Below are 16,272 nucleotides of genomic sequence, written 5' to 3'. Positions count from 1 at the left end.
CACACACAAAACAATACAAAGATTCAGAACTGGGGAACACAGGTGTGAAGACAGCCACAACAGGGACGGATTTCAATGTAAGCACCACCTGAGAAATCAGCGAACGCCACTGTGAGCCAGCACCTAGCACACACCTAAGCTAGGTGTGGAGCAGATTCTTCCCTTCGATCACCGAAGGAAAGGCTTCTGGGTTTGGCCTTGTCAAACCCCAGCACTTGGTGGGGTACCCGAGGGAGCTTACGTCCCAGGTTCACTTTTAGGCTGGGAGGTGGCAGAGCACAGGAGAAAGAGGATGAACTCTGGCCATGGGTTCAACTCTGGTTCAACTACTTACTAACTGTGCAAATTTTATCTGTTCAAACTTCTATTTCTTTCTCTGTGAAACTGAGTTCCTCTCACAGCGTTAACCTCACAGCGCTGCGGTGAGGGCAGGGTGACAGTGCATGCGAAACCCTACCACAGAGCTGACACAGAATGAGGACTGAAATGTTTTCTCCCCTCCGTCTCTGCTCTGTATACACGTCAACCTTTATACATCTGTACAGTGCTCTATAATTTACAAACTATATTTCCATTTGCAAAGCATGTTCTGACCCATTCTCATCCACAGTACTGCTCATGACGATATGGCAAGGGAGGTATCCCCTCCATTTTAAAGAGGAGGAGATGAAGGCCAGCCCAACTCTGCACTCTCGGGAGACCACGGAACGTCCAGGTCAGTGCTGATGGCAGCCAAAGGCTTCGAGATTTCCGTGCAGCTGGAGAATCCAAGACTTAAAACAAATACCCAAGACTAGCTGCTCAGTTTGGCTAAGAATTTCAGTAGCTGATCCATCAACTCAAAGGTTTCTGACTCCCTCTCTGCCAGCTTAGGTTCTGTGGGCTTAGAAGACAAACTAAACACCTGTTTACTCACTGCTGATAATGGCATGGCAGTTTCCCGCCACGTTCACCTTGACACTGGAGTACCACAAAGCCACTTGCGGTGCATCGCAAAGTTCTGGACGCCCCCCTGCCCCCGTGAAAATGGGTGACAGGGAGACAGCGGATGGGTGGGGAGACGCTCTGGTAAACATAGAGGAGGGCCTGTGCGTGTCTCTGTATAAGGAGCCAGTGTGTGGAGTGGGGAGGTGACTGGAGAGGGAGGGACGCAGGGGTGTGGTTAAGAACAGACACACAGACACCTGTTCTACTTGCTAATGGACAGTCTGCTCACTAACTTCCATCAGGCCAGTCATCGTCCGGAAATGATTTCAGCCGTGAGCTGACCTCTCTCTTCTTGACTTCTAGAGCCCCGACGTTCACGTCACTCAGCACAGTACTGTTCTGTACCGTCGCTGAATTTGTGAGAGCCCAACTAGACTACAAGATTCAGGACCACAATAGTGAATTACACCCCTCTGTGTGGACCCTGGTGCTGGGCACACTGCTCTGTATGCAGAAGGAGCTCAATAAGCTCATTTGACTCCACGGAAATGAGCACAGGATGACCTGCGGAGTGCCGTAAATCTCTGAGAGCTCCCAAACGAGACCTCAGCAACACTCACTGGGATAAGAGCTTGGTTCCGCTTTCCACAAGCCGCGTCAGCACAACAATGCCATCCATGTTGATGAACTCGGTGGCGAAGGTCACGTCCGCAGAGAGCTTGGCCAGCTCCTTCATGGCGTCCAGCCGGGTCTCCATGTTGGATGACTGGGTCCTCTCCATCAGCTGGCGTGCAGCCCGGGACTGTGGGACCAGGGACAAGACACATGCCATCTGCTCCCTGTGGCAGGTTACTGCTCTGTGAATAGCTCACAGGGGCCCTTCTGTGGACTCCCAAGCCCGAGACAGAAGTAGCTTTTCACACTGCTTCAGATTTGCTAAATAAACGTTTATTGGATCAATCAGGGAATCACCAGTATGACAAGACCGGTCTGCAGTTATGTGTATCCTTTCTGTACCACTCTGGTCTATGGAATAAAAAAATTCCCACCGAGGGAATACAAGAGAGATCTGGGAGATGACAATCCGCTAACTATGGCAGTCACAAAGAAACAGATATTGGTTCAATATCAGAGAGTTTTTCTTTCTTTTTTTTTTTAATTGAAGTATAGTTGATTTACAATGTTTTGTTAGTTTCTGGTGTACAGCAGTGTTATACACATATATGCGTGTGTGTGTGTATATGTATATTTTCTTTTTCATATTCTTTTCCATCACGGTTTATTACAGGATTATTGAATATAGTTTCCTGTGCTATAAAGTAGGACCTTGTTGTTTGCCTATTTTATATATGGTAGTTTGTATCTGCTAATCCCACACTCCTAATTTATCCCTCCCCCACCCCCTTTTCCCTTTGGTAACCATAAGAGTTTTCTATTGATATTAACTAAAGCCGTCAGACAGTGGAAGAGGTTGTCTCTTGAATACTGGGCTCTCGGTCACTGGAAGCAATCAAGGAAAACAGGACAGGCACCTGTCCAAAGTGCTATGGAAGGGGTTCCTACAGTGGGTGGAGAATGAAATCTGATGACCTCTAAGGACCCTTTCAATCTGAAACTGTGATAAGCCTGATACGTTTTTTACACTTTCCCTCAGAGTCCTTATCATTGTTCTCAAAGTGCTAGCCCTGGGGAAACTAAGAATACCAAGGGGCTGGAAGCAGCTAATTTCAAAACGGCTTTTTGAAAATGACGGCTGGTGACAGAGCCTTCCCCGAGCACGTGAACCTTTCCCACGGGAGCACCTGCATCCTTCCTGCGACTGCGACTGCGGCTGCCGCCCCGCCTCTCATGTTCACTGGTCTTTCCTGTTGCTGAACTTACTCACTCTATAGTCCGTGCCTCACAGCTTACCGTTCCATCATTCTCTATCTCTTGTGTGTTACTTTAATATTCTCAGTTGGAATGGAAGAATCTGGAGAGCACAAGCGCCCCGGGGGTCTTCGTTTTTCTTCCAGTGCTAAGCAAGCGACGGAGCCCAGGAACTGCTGCTGCAGAGGAGTCGGGCCTACCCACGTCTCTCCCCTTTAACGGCACGCTGCTCGCGAGGACACAGAAACCCTCCCTCACCTCCACGGGGAGGGACGTGTGCACCGCGAGAAAAGGTCACAGGATGGAACGATTTGAAGAGCACTGGTCTGCATCACACTGAGAGCCTTCCAACTCCAAATGTCACTTCTCCTCCCGAGACAGCATTTCCGGGCCACCTCCTGCGCCTCCTGCTTCTGGGAAAGTCAGCTACGCTGCGCGAGAGGCCTGTAAAATGCTTCAGCACTTCTGTAAAAGCGCGCAGCTCCCAGGCCGTCACGTTAAATTAGCCGAGCTTGGGGAGGAGAAATGAAGTCCTCAGGACGAGAAGAGTTGAGGAGGAGAGCAGGGGCAGGCAGTGCCAAGAACACTGGCCTGAGGTCGCCCAGACCTGGGCTTGAGAGGCAGCTGCGCCGCGTTTTGAGCTGTCGACAACTGGCAGGTTATTTAGTCTCTCTGAGTCTCAGTTTCCTGGTATGAAAAACGGGGCTATCAAGAGTACTCATCTCATGGGGTTTGTTGAGATTAAGTGATACCATATATGTAAAGTATTCTGCAAAATCCAGGCGTTCAGCCAATGTAGCTGCTATTACTCCACACCTCCCTTCCTTTCAGATGGACCAGCCTCTCACCTCACCAAGAGAACAGGGGCCAGCACGCCCTCCATTTTCCGGCAGCCCTTCTACAAACCTACCTACGCTACCCCCGTATCACTGGTCCTGCTCCAGGCCAAGCAGTCAGGGCAAATCCCTCCCCTGGGCTGTGGGCACCCCCTGTCCTGTGGGCAGCAAGGTCCTGCCCCCGTCACTCACCCCCTCTTTCCTGCACTGGCAACCTTCCTCTCTTCCATCTTAATGTATTTTCAAGGACACAAAAAACTGCAACAGAAGTTAACAACCGTGAAGGGTCAGAGAAGGTGGACAGCTGGGTAGGTGAGGGACAGGAGTGGGAGGAAGACCTTTCACTGTATCTTTGCCAAACTCTTGTGATTTTAACACACGTGAATGTTCCACCTCTTTTTAAAAGGTGTATCTTTTCAACTCCGTATCCCCGAGCTAGTACCTTCTCTATCTACTTCCTTTTAAACCAAGCTTCCCGATAACGTGGCGAACACAAGGTCCTCACTTTGTCACCTCTTAAACTCAACCCACTGCGATCTGGCTGCCACCCAGCTGCCCCAGCCACCGGCTGACCTCCCAGATCAACGGACCGCTCTTCTGTTCTCAGTTTACCTTCTCTCTGCTCACTGCAGACCAACCCGTCCTCCATCCGGACACTCCCCCTGCCCTCAGCTCCTAAGCCATTTCTAGCGCCTGTTTTCTTTCTTCCTTTGTGGGTGCCTCCTTAGTCACCCAGAAGGGCTGCTCTTGCAGGAATCAGGGGGCCAGCTTGCATTCTCTCACTGCTTCCACAGCCAGTGTATCGCCTTCTTCGCCAAGTTCACCTGCAAATACTTTTCCTGCCCATCGTTTCATCTCCACGGCCACTGCCTTCACGGGCTGTTGACACTGCTCATCAGCTTCTTGAAGATTCCTCCTACCATCAACCTTCCTTTTTCAAGCCCGTCTTCCACACTGTCACTAAAGTGATCTTCATAAAATATAAACCTAAGTATAATATAGCTTCCTGCTTAAAACCGTTCAACGTCCCCACAATAATGATCTTTCCCTTCTGGATAAAGTCCGACCCATAAGCAGGCCGCCCAAGAACCTTCCACTGGCTTCTGGCTGATGGCTACAGGCCCTCGGCCACCCATCACTCCCGCCTTCCCTAAACAAAGCACATCTCTCTGCTTGGAATACATTTCCTTTTCTTCTTTCTTCAGCTGCTTCTTGCTTATCCTTCAACATCTGAGCCAAATGTCCCCCTTCTCTGGAAGGGCTTTCTGGGAATCCTCAGTCTGAGTTAGGTGGACCCTTTTCTGAGTTCCCTAAGCAACCTTCTTTCAGGACCCTTGAGAGAGGCCTTATATTTGTTTGTTTATTCCCAACCAGGCTGTGAGAGCAAAGACTGACTTTTTAACCTCCAAGTCTTAGTTTCTAGAACAGAGTCTGGTCCATGGTAAGTGCTCACAGACGCTTGTCAAATAAAGGAATTCCTCAGGAAAGCCGAATACCTACCGGGGAGATAGCCAGCTGTAAGATTGTCCCATTCTTAATGTCACTGCGAGTCTGGGTAGCAAAGAGAAAAAAAGAGTAGCTAAGATAAAATATTAAAATTGTGCAAGCAAGTTGAATCAACAAGAACTTTCTGTCATTTTTAAAGTAGTTGTAACTGAGGCTCTTCAGTCAGGGCCTCTTCTCCTGCTTGTTTCTTGGCAAAGAATTTCTAAGATCCTTTTCAAGCGCCTCTCAGGAAGCAGAAGCCACATTTTTCCAGCCACCAGAGGAGGACAAGGGCTGATGCTCCCTGATCTGCCCAGGAAGCAGCTCTTGACCCAGGAAGGGGAAGCTCCTGGATGGGATGAGCGCAAACAGCGCCGGCCCCTGGGGTGGTTCACTCCAGAGCAAGGCCTGTGTTGGTCTGGCTTCTCCCTGTACTAACCTGTTCGGTGATGTAGAGCTGGGGACCGTCTGCATAACGGAGGGTGTAATACTCCGGGTTTGGCAGTGACCACCTATGTAAGAGAAAAACAGTACAGCCTGTGTGGCCATGCCTGGGGGCCTGTCTAGAAGCTGCAAATAAATCATTTTCAATAGAGTTGATTGAGGGATTGGGCGGTCTGTTTGATGTGCAGGGGAGAAAAAAACTAAAGCTTTGGGCTGAGATGCTGAACAGTAACCTCCTAAGCCTCTGTAAAGGCTGGTACCACAAAAGGTGGCACATGTAATGCAGCGCAGGTCTCAGATCCCACCAGGACCTCAGGTGGGGCATTCCTGAGCTTAAAGGAAAAACTAAAGATTGACAGGTCTTAGGGACATCCCCACCAGCTATACTTTCTTTGTAAGACAACGATCCACAAAAGCCCCGGACTGGGGACCCGACTAACTGCAGATCCTCGGGCAGAATTCCTTTCAAGGTCTGGCAATGCTCCTCTGTTTTTAGCCTGTCACCATCCAAAACAGGGGCAGTTTCAACTTACCCATCACAAACTTCCTTGATGATGGACGCCAGGGGCCGTTTCTGAGAGAGAGAGAGAGAGAGAGAGAGAGAGAGAGAGAGAGAGAGAGAGAGAGAGAGAGAGATCCTTCACCAGGAGCCACATCCTGCTAGTGCCAAGGTCCTGATGAGAGGGTCTACCAGGCAGGGTCATCCTGGGGCCTGAGCACGGACTTCTTCTCTGAGAGCTTTTCTTGAAGAGGAGGCCTCTCCCAGGCCGTGGTGACCAGCCTTCCGTAGGGTGGGACAGGGCTTGGCTGTCCTGTTGCTGGTTCTTACTCCTGATGCCAGCGGTCCCCGCCCCTGAAGACATCCCCGCCACGCACCCCCTGGACCCTTCTCCTTGCATCGCTGCTGCTCACTTCCAGCTTACCTGGTCGATTTCGAGGAGCTGAGCATTAGCACCTGGCCACTCGATGGCCACTTTGACGATGTCTGATGGTGGTGGCATCGTTCCCAATGGGCCCTGCTTCTCCAAGACACACAGACACAGCTGCCTGGGGAAAAGAATCAGAAAAAAGGAAGAAGTCAGAGTTTGCCTTCATTTTTCACTCTTGTTATATATTTTGGAAAATCAGAAGACAGAGAGTGTCCAAAGAAACATATAGAACTCCTTGGTTTGAATTCCTCTAGATCATGCCACAACCTTTCCTTGGACATTTTGGCTCTTTAGATTAAATCAGCAAGTAGAAAAGGGACAAACCTATCTATCAACTGCAGATAAGCCAGCCGCAAGATCTGCCAATGTGACACTTCAGGTGAAGGGCCAGGAGGACCCCGGAGCAGAGGAGAATATTTACTGCAAAGTCCTGTCCTGGGACCTTGAGAGGGAGAAGCTTATGCCCTGAGAGTGATAAGAACAGACACAGCCTTTTCTTGGCTGAGCAGTTAGCTGAAGGAGCCAGACTGCTCTGCTCTGTAGTCATCCCAGGAAGATTCCAGAGTCAGCAGGGCCTGGCCACATGCTCTGTTGCTTCCTCCCTACTTATTGCTGCCACTCCTCCCCCCTCAACGGGACACAACGCAGAGCCTCCACCGTGTGGGATGACACAGACTTCAGAAAATGGAGGAGAGAAGCGGGACAGGAAATGCTATTTTAGTCCCAATTGCCAAAGGCAAGGGCTGCTGAGAGCACAAGTAAAGGGAGGTGAGGACACCCTCACACAAAGGCCCAACTATCGGAGGACAAGCTTCAGAAGTACTTCTGACCCACTGCTCTCCAAAATAAAGGAAAATAAATCATTTTGAACAAGTCTGGAAGATGGGCCCACGTGACTGGTATCCTAGGCAACTCTGCGAGCTTAGTGGTGTTCCAGGCAGTAGCTAAAGCATTCTCTCTCCAAGGTCTGATGAGGGGAAGTCACCCCGCTGATGGATTATTTCAATGTGTGTTTACACTCCATGCCTGCAGCTCCAGGAGAGGCCTCTCTCTTCACGAAAGAGGCCTTTCTCCTGCACCCCCAGGTTTAGCCACTTGCCCACAATCCACGCCTCACTAATGGAGACCACCCGCCTCTCCTGGAACATGCGGCATAGCTGTGCTGAGCTGGTATTCGTGGAGGCCATCAATTTTTCAGCCCAAACACAGCTGTTATTTCTCACAGCCTTGTAAGTACTAACCTCTTTGGTGACAGGGGTACAAGTCCCTTCCCCTACAAACCCACAGGTCTCAGAAAGAGGGAAGCTTTCCTGGCCATTTCCTGATCAGGATGGGGTGCTTCAGAAGTCGACTGTCAAAAATACCAGCACTTCCAGAACATGGCAGCACAGAAGAGATGGTTTTCAACGTGCCATCACTTATTCTGTTGAGTCCTCCCAGCAGCCTTATGAAGTAGGCAGAACAGGATAACCTCCATTTGAAGACAACAAAACTGAAACTCAGTGTGGTTAAGGTGCCCAATTCACCCAGCTTATAAGCAGTGAAGGTGACAGAACATGGAGTTGACTTTGGCCAGTGCTACCCACCCCCAACCCACCCCCACCCCCGGCTGAGCTAGCCTGAATTTCTGCTCACTGCAACTAAATCAAGCCTAAAGGTGAAGTGGGCCGGTCTCACGGTCCTGAGAGCTTCCACAACTTCTGCAGCTCCAGGTAGAATTTCTCACATGTAATTTTTATGTGCCTAGACACACAACAAACCTCTGAAAAGAAATGGGCCCATCAGAAGAAGTCCTGGTTGAGATGCTCTGCTCCAGTGACACAGCAAAGCAGGGGTGGTACCATGAATCTCGGATGCCTAGGGCAGGAGTCCTTATCCTTATCTAAATCTGCCATAATTAGGAGGTATGACTGTACAGTTGTGAGATCATTTTTTTTGACTGAGATACAATCTACAAATAATAAAATGCAGAGCTTATGTGTATATATGTGTGTGTGTATATATATATAAATATATATACAAAATAGAAATACACATACCATCCTGTAACCACCACCCAAAACAAGATACTGAACATTTTCACAACCCCCAGAATTCCCTCCTACCTCCTTCCAGTCAAGCTCCCACCTGCCAGCCCTCCAAGAGGCAACTTGTTTCTGATTTCCAACACCATGGATTTGTTCTGCCTGCTTTTGTACTTCATATATGTGGAAATGCACAAAATGGCCTGTAAGACCATTTGTTATTTAGTTTAGTTTCTTCTTCTTTTTAAAATAAGTAAGCAGCGTAGGTGCAAGAGGAAGAGCACTGGGCTGGGATGATTTTCCCTGCTGAAGCATCTGGATTCAGAGCCAGAGGACTCAGGACCTAGTCACAGCTCCATCACTGAGTGTCTGGGTGATGTACACATGTCCCTCTCCAAAAGAAGTTACACCCTTATTTCAATGGTGCTGCTAAGAAACAAATCATATTTTTTGGAACTCCTTTCTGTTTGTTTTTGTTTGTTTGTTTCTGTTTTCTTCTGTGCGTGGCATGTGGCATCTTAGTTCCCTGACCAGGGATTGAACCCGCGCCCCCTGCATTGGAAGAGCAGAGTCTTAACCACAGGACTGCCAGGGAAGTCCCTGGAACTCCTTTCTGGATACTGTCTTCGGAGATAAACAAAGCTAAAGTTCATTATTTTACAGTTCCACTTTACTGTGACACCACATGGCATTTCCTAGGTTGATTATCTCTCTTTTTTTAAATATTTATTTATTTTCCTTATTTTTTTTGGCTGTATCAGGTCTTAGTTGCAGCACACAGGATCTTTTCGTTAGGGTGCACAGTCTGCTCGGGTTTCTCTCCAGTTGTGGCGCACGGGCTCCAGGGCATGTGGGCTCTGCAGTTTGCGGCATGCGGGCTCTCTCGTTGAGGCACATGAGCTCAGTAGTTGTGGCGCACAGGCTTAGTTGCCCCACAGCATGTGGGATCTTAGTTCCCCAACCAGGGATCGAACCCACGTCCCCTGCATTGGAAGGCAGATTCTTTACCACTGGATGACCAGGGAAGTCCCTATCTCTTTCTTTATTAAAGTCAGCCCTGAGTGATTCTTGTATGTTCCAAAAATTCATATCCATTTTAAAGCACGGGGATTTGCAACCACCAGGACTATTCCAGAGATACCATAAGCCCCCATTCTCAGCGACTTTGCCCTTTCCCAATATGCCCAGGCAGCCCATGTGTCCTGGCACTCTCCCCACCCATGCCACAGCCAACAGGACTGAGGTGAACACTCAACCTTAGCTGGACTAATCCAATTCTCTCTCTTGGGCTTAAAGACACAGACTAAAGGAGATGGATGCCAATGGGCCTTGGAGCAGAAAGGTCACAGTCAGCCTCAGAGGAGGTACCGCGGCAGGCCAAAGATACCAAGAAGCAAAAACCAAGAGCCTTGCAGAGGAAGCTATTCAGCAAGAAGAATCCAGAAATGTGTGGATGAGTGGAGGCCAGAAACCAGAAACCACAAAGTCCCAGAAAGAGACGAAAAAAGCCTGTGTCTGAAGACTTTCCAGACTCCATGGCTACACCTCCTACAATTGGGGTACCTGAAGCTCCCCTGTTTCCTGCCAGTAAAACTCCTTTCAATTAAACTAGCTTGCGTTTCTACTCATTGCAACTAAAAAGCCTAAGCCGAAGGGTGACCACCCAGCTTTGAAGGAGCTCTAAACGGAGGAGTGAAGAGACAGCAGCCTAACAGGCACAAGATGATGGCACTGAGCAGGCCCTTGATTAACACTGGCTGAAATAATGAAGAGCAAAACCCACTTAGGTAAGTCTGGTTTGTTTAAAACAGTTCAGTTTTGTGGTGACTTTACGGCAAGTCATCCTGTATGTAACAGTAACGTGCAGACAGCCTCTTTACATTTGATCACACGTCTGTAGCATTATTACCGCTGATGCTCACCCGAACCCTGGAAGTCATCCCATTGTAGATGAGGCAACTGAAGTTCACGTGGGATGAGAAACGTATCTTCCACATGCCTCCTTCCCACCTCTTCCCCACAAAAAAAGAAAGAAAGAAATCACATCAGAACTGGGTCTCAGGACTGGGTGTTAGGACTTCAAAGTTGGCTCTCTTCCCTCTACATAATACTTCCTTTGCTGAGGATGAAGACATTAGCTAACATTTACACAGTGCTAGGACACTGTTCTAAGGGCTTTACACATATTAATTCATTTAATCCACACAGCAGCCCTGTGTGATGTATCATCCCGGTTTTATAGACAAGAAACAGAGGGACTTCCCTGGTGGCGCAGTGGTTAAGAATCCGCCTGCCAATGCAGGGTACATGGGTTCGAGCCCTGGTCTGCGAAGATCCCACATGCCGCGGAGCAACTAAGTCCGTGCGCCACAACTACTGAGCCTGCACTCTAGAGCCCGCGTGCCACAACTACTAAGCCTGCGAGCCACGACTACTGAGCCTGCGCCCTAGAGCCTGCGAGCCGCAACTACTAAGCCCGCGAGCCACAACTACTGAAGCCCGTGTGCCTAGAGCCTGTGCTCTGCAATGTGAAGCCACCGCAATGAGAAGCCCGCGCACCGCAACAAAGAGTAGCCCCCGCTCGCCGCAACTAGAGAAAGCCCGCGTGCAGCAACGAAGACCCAATGCAGCCAAAAATAAATAAGTAAATAAGTAAATAAGTGAATAAATAAAATTTTAAAAAGAAATAGAGGCGCAGAAAAATTAAGTACTGTGCTCAGTGTCACACAGCTAGGAAGCGGCACGGCCGGAATCTGACCCCAGCCAGTCTGGCTGTTTGAAAGCCACGTAGAAGCAGGTGGCACCGTTCCCACAGCAGGCGCTCAGCGGAGGATCTGGGTTCGCTGGACCTGAAGATGAAGCACACCAGGGCTCAGAGACCAACAACAAGAGCTCACCATTGTGACAGATAACGGAGCCCACTGTCTAAAGAAGGTGACCCCCACTCCCCTGTGTGGCGCTCAGCCCTTCACAGTCTAGCCAGACCTTCGTGGACTATTGGCTATTTCTACGAGGCAGGCCATGTTCCTCCTCCTCCTCTGTATCTTTGCATTTTTTCCCTTCCTTCGACTGTGAGGAGAGCTCATATTCAAGCTTCAGAACCCCGCTCAGATGTCACTTCCTCTCTGTACTGGTCTTAGTTCCCCACCCCACCCCCGCTTCTCTAGCAAAGTGAAACAGGACGGACCCGTGTTCTCGTGGCATTCTGTCCACAGCTCTGTGACGGCTCCTGTCCCACCCCATTATAGTTTTATATTCCCACAGCTCTCTCCTCCCCCGGGGCAAGGCCAACCCTGCAGCTTCATTGGCTGGCACAGCGCCTGGCACACAGTTACGGTTCCATGAGCATCTGCTCAAATCCAACAGCTCTGACTTCCTCAACTCCTACAAACCAGGGCCGGCTCCACACGGCAGTGCACGGGCAGGAAGCACTCTGGTTGTGTGTTCCCTCCTCGACCCACCACCTTCCAACTCCACAGCATTTTCACTGTTTTCACATCTAACATTAGGACATGTCTCACTGGAAAATCAGATTTAGCACCCTGACTCTAGTTAAAAGATGGGGGAAAACATCCCTCCGCTTTTCTCCCTATGGAAACGTCAGGAGATAGGAGACTAGAAGAATAATATTCTCCAGGTAACAGTCCCCAGATAAAGGATCTCCTCGTGGGGAGCCCTTTCAGCTCTCGTTTGCTCACTCTTTTCATTTTCACTTTAGAAAGGAAGTGGAAATTAGGTCGAAGCAATTCAGTAACATTGCAAAATTCTCAGGGTTATAAATAGCCTCTTGCTCTACTGTTCAGCATCACTATAGAGTTCAAGAGCAAACAGCCAGGATGAGGGAGCGGTAGTTCCACATCCAGGCCCAGAAGGCAAAGAAGTAATCAACCCCTTCTGATTAAACGACTCTCCATCCCACCCTCCCACCCCCTTTCAAGTATTACAGATATAAAGATGATTGGGAAAGCTCTAAATGTCACCAAACAGGAGAGAGGCACACACTGATTTGGGGAAGATAATTCTACTCTAAGGCAGGAAAATGAAAGCCCAGGTTTTCAAAGGCAAAGTCGGGGAAACAAGAGAAAAACAGGACCTTCCGTGTCTCCAATGAGTGTTCTTTAAGTGGCTTCTGGAAGGTGTGCTTATAAAATCAGCACAGTTACAAAAGGCCCCACAAAGCTCCATCAATCAATCACCCCTGCAGGGGCGGCTCCAGAGAGCTGGATTCTGAGAGCCCAGCAGAAAGGAAGTGAAAGACAATCCCTTCCCATTAGTAAGGAATTCAGATGGAGGAAGGCCAGAAGGTTCCAGCTCTGCACTCTCCCCCCCTCATTCCTTTAAGGATAAGGATTGACGGGTGCTTTTGTTCTGCTCTTTTGCTTTTGATTCGGTGGGGGAGGCATGGGTGAGTTTGGTTTATGTTTCCTGCAAGAGAAAGCACCGCTCCAGGAAGGCAACCAGAGGTCACACCCTCTTTCTAATCAAGAGCACAATCTCAACAGAGGCTTCTCCCTCTGAAATCTTGTGCAGTGAGAAGTGACTTAACTTCCCTTAGTTCGGACCCCTGAATGCGGGTGAGACTCTGAGGTACAGGGAGGGAAACTGGGTTCGAAGATTCAGGTCCTGACATTTACTGCTAGAAACGCCGAGAAGGACCATCATACCAATGGCAGCTGAGATTTCTCCCTTCTGTTGAAATTTGTTGGACACAAGACTCACCCAAACACGTAGTTAAAAGCCACGAACTTAAGAGCCACAAGTGCAGTGAGGAAGGGCGTGGGAACAGGGTAACTGTTTGGGCTTCTTCTCACGTAACACCTACCCTAAGAAGCACGCAGCTCTCCTCTTCGGCTTAGAAACCTTCTGCAAGGTCCCTATCCTTAGAGAACTGAGCTTAGACTCCGCAGGAGAGCACACACTCCTTCCAGTCGCACCATGGCCATCAGACCGCCCTTGTAGACACTCCGAATGTCACAGCAGACCACCCTGTTCCCCCAAACACCAGGCTCTTCTAAGTCTTACTCGGGCCTCTGCCATTAGTCCCTCCACCTGGTGCAGCTGCCAAACTTCTACTCAAGCTTCAAGGCCCAGCTCAGACAGTCACTCTTCTGTGTGGCCTTCCTGGTCCTCTCCCCTCACACAAAATGAACTGCGGCCTCATCTGCCCTCCCGTCTTTTACACACACTGTCACAATCCCACTGATTCATAACTCTCTATGTGCAGCCTTTTCTCGTGCTATTCAGAGTGTGATCTGCACTCCAGCACCACCGATGCTGCCTGGGAGCCTGTAACACAGAATCACCCACTCCAGCCCAGACCCCCTGAATCAGAACCTGCCTTCAAACAAGATCCCCAGGTGCAGACTCTACACCAGTGGGTCTCAGCTCTGGCTGTGCCTCATCCGTGCCCACCCCAGGTCACTGCAAACCACCCCCCTACCCCCCACCCCCAGGTGATTCTAATGGGCAGCCAGGGCTGGGAGCCACAGCTCAGGGGCTGCTAGCTGAGGGCAGGGACTCATCTAGTCCGCATCTACTCCCCTGCCCACTGTGCCTGGCACACAGCTGTGCCCACAGAATTCCACACCAAAAATACCCTCCAGGATGCCCCTAGACCTGACCGCCTCTAAGAGAGAACAAAAACTCTAATGACAGAGGACGAGCCATTGCCTAGAACTCTACAAATCCCTACAGTCATCGAGATGGACGTAGAAGGGGGTCTGTGTTTCCAGCCCACTTGCCTCAGTTTCTGGAACTGAAACAGAAACTGAAGTGGAAAACACAGATGAACCAGAAGTACTGTCTGCCTTCACGGGACCGCGGCTGCCGCGGGAAGGCAGAGCCCGTGTGGGGACGGGGTGCGCAGGGCTGAGAAGCCCTGGGTTATGACTGAAACCCCGGGCTGGGGGCCCGACTCCTTCAGTACTGACCCCAGCCACACAGCATTGTTCTCACTGCAAAATCAGGCCAAGCCTCTCATTTTACAAATAAGGGAACTGAGGTCCAGAGAAGCCGGCAGGGCCACACCAGCAGTCAGGAACCAAAGAAGGCCTCGGCCCTCCCTTCTGGGTTAGTCCTGCCCCTGCAGCACAGGAGACCTGACTGCCCAGCTCTGCCATGAGCACAAGCCTCTTCGGACCTCAGGTCCTGATATGCATGAGGAGGGCGGACGGGACCTTCGTGAGGTCTCGTCCAACCTTGACCTTCTAGCGAGGCAGAGTAACTTAACAAGGTAAAGAGCTTGTATTTGGAGTGGAACAGACCTAGGTTTGGATCCCAGTTCTAAGAATTTCCTTATCTGTTAAATGGGGATTCGAATCAACCCTACTCTATAAAGTTGCTGTGAACATGGGGTGGGATAACATACGTAAATCATTTAAGCATAATACCTGACACAGAGTAAGCAGAATTCCAACAGTGTGAACTTGAAGAAGCTGCAAAAGCAATGTAACCATGTTTCCCTGGCATAAAAAAGCCCTACCTGCCAGGCTTTAGTATACTGATGACAGAATGAGAGAACACATGTGAAGGCAATCGGGGAGGAAAATCAATATAAAATTATTATTTTTATTATTATTATTATTTTTCTCCTAGCAGAAGAACCTTGGAGAGCTTCATAGTCAGTTTCAGAGCAGTGGCCTACACAATGCCTGGCACATAACAGGTGCTCAACAAATCTCTTCTAGTGACTCAATTAAAACCAGTATGTCTAATGGGTTTACAAACTCTGGCTGCTTAAGCAGCCAGACAGGTAAGTAAATATGCCAAGCAGCATCTATGTGGGAACTGTAGCAAACTACGAAGTACCCCCCACCCCTGCAGAGGAATCCAAATCCACACTTGGAAACACATTACCCAGCGTGGCCTAGACAGCCACTGCTGCCTCTGCACACCACTGTTTCCGGTTCTTCATTACACCGCCCGGTGTTCTGCACCTTATCTAATCATTTTGTGGTCCGGTCTTGTCTTTCCAAGTACCCAGTAGGAATCCTGAAGATGAGGGCTGTGATCTATACTCCCCAGTCACCCTAAATGGCCTAGAACAGTGCTGGCCTCACGGTAGTGGGGACCTCAACTCAGTGAGCAACTGTTGAACTGAACAGCCGGACTGTTAACTCAGGCCCTGTACAAGATGCTGCGGTCTGGGTACATTTTTCTACCCAGGTCCTGGGACCAGGCTGAGTTGGTGCTGACTGTGCTGAGCTCCGGTGACTGGATCAAGAAGCACTGGCCTTGCAGGGTTTTTCTTCAACTGCATCAAAACCATTTCTTCCTGAGCCACCTAGGCAGGTGGTACTGATGCACCCAGACACACTGTCTCTGCATGGATGAAACCGAATATGCATATACCCACAGGTGCCATTGTTTTCTAGAAGTTTAGCCCCCACTTCCTGCACCCCCAAACTCCCCTGGCACTTCCTCGAGGCAGCATAGGGTACAGAAGGACCAAACTCCAGATGAACAGATGGAGGTCCTGGTCCTCATCTTGCCTCCTCCACTCACAAACTTTAGGATGATTGCTGGCAGGCAACATAACTTCTAGGAGCTTCATTATGTTTATTAGTAAAATGCAGACAACAATAATTATCTCAAAAGGTTAAAGGCAATTAAATGCCACAGGTATGTAAAGCTCCTAGCACTGCTCACCCCTACGTGTGGCTACTGAGCACTTGTAATGTGTTTACCATGAGCTGAGATGGGCTCTAAGTGTAAAACACAGGCCAGATTTCAAAGGCTTAGTACACACACAGAAATGTG

At 49.5% G+C, this 16,272-nt stretch overlaps 1 protein-coding gene across 6 annotated transcripts in view; it reads right to left on the bottom strand.

The window, feature by feature from the left end:
- ELMO2 (engulfment and cell motility 2) overlaps positions 1-16,272 on the bottom strand; it is a 38,432-nt gene that overhangs the window by 20,499 nt on the left and 1,661 nt on the right. For 2 of the 6 annotated variants that reach the window (XM_082359448.1, XM_082359450.1), the window contains exons 2-7: positions 7,732-7,961; positions 6,485-6,608; positions 6,095-6,135; positions 5,557-5,629; positions 5,133-5,183; positions 1,548-1,729 (exon numbers count right to left, since the gene is read on the bottom strand). In XM_082359448.1, coding sequence (XP_082215574.1) covers positions 1,548-1,729; positions 5,133-5,183; positions 5,557-5,629; positions 6,095-6,135; positions 6,485-6,562 — 425 coding nt within the window. In that variant the 5' untranslated portion in view covers positions 6,563-6,608; positions 7,732-7,961. Of the gene's footprint in view, positions 1-1,547; positions 1,730-3,054; positions 3,482-5,132; positions 5,184-5,556; positions 5,630-6,094; positions 6,136-6,484; positions 6,609-7,731; positions 7,962-10,436; positions 10,527-16,272 lie in introns of those variants that run through there. The other 4 variants (XM_082359449.1, XM_082359453.1, XM_082359451.1 and 1 more) reach the window with 3 other exon arrangements.

Source organism: Balaenoptera borealis, assembly GCF_965194805.1.
Source record: "Balaenoptera borealis genome assembly, chromosome: 16".
Lineage (NCBI taxonomy): Eukaryota > Metazoa > Chordata > Mammalia > Artiodactyla > Balaenopteridae > Balaenoptera > Balaenoptera borealis.
Note: the sequence above shows the minus strand (reverse complement) of the source record. Positions and strands in the feature narration are given on the sequence as shown.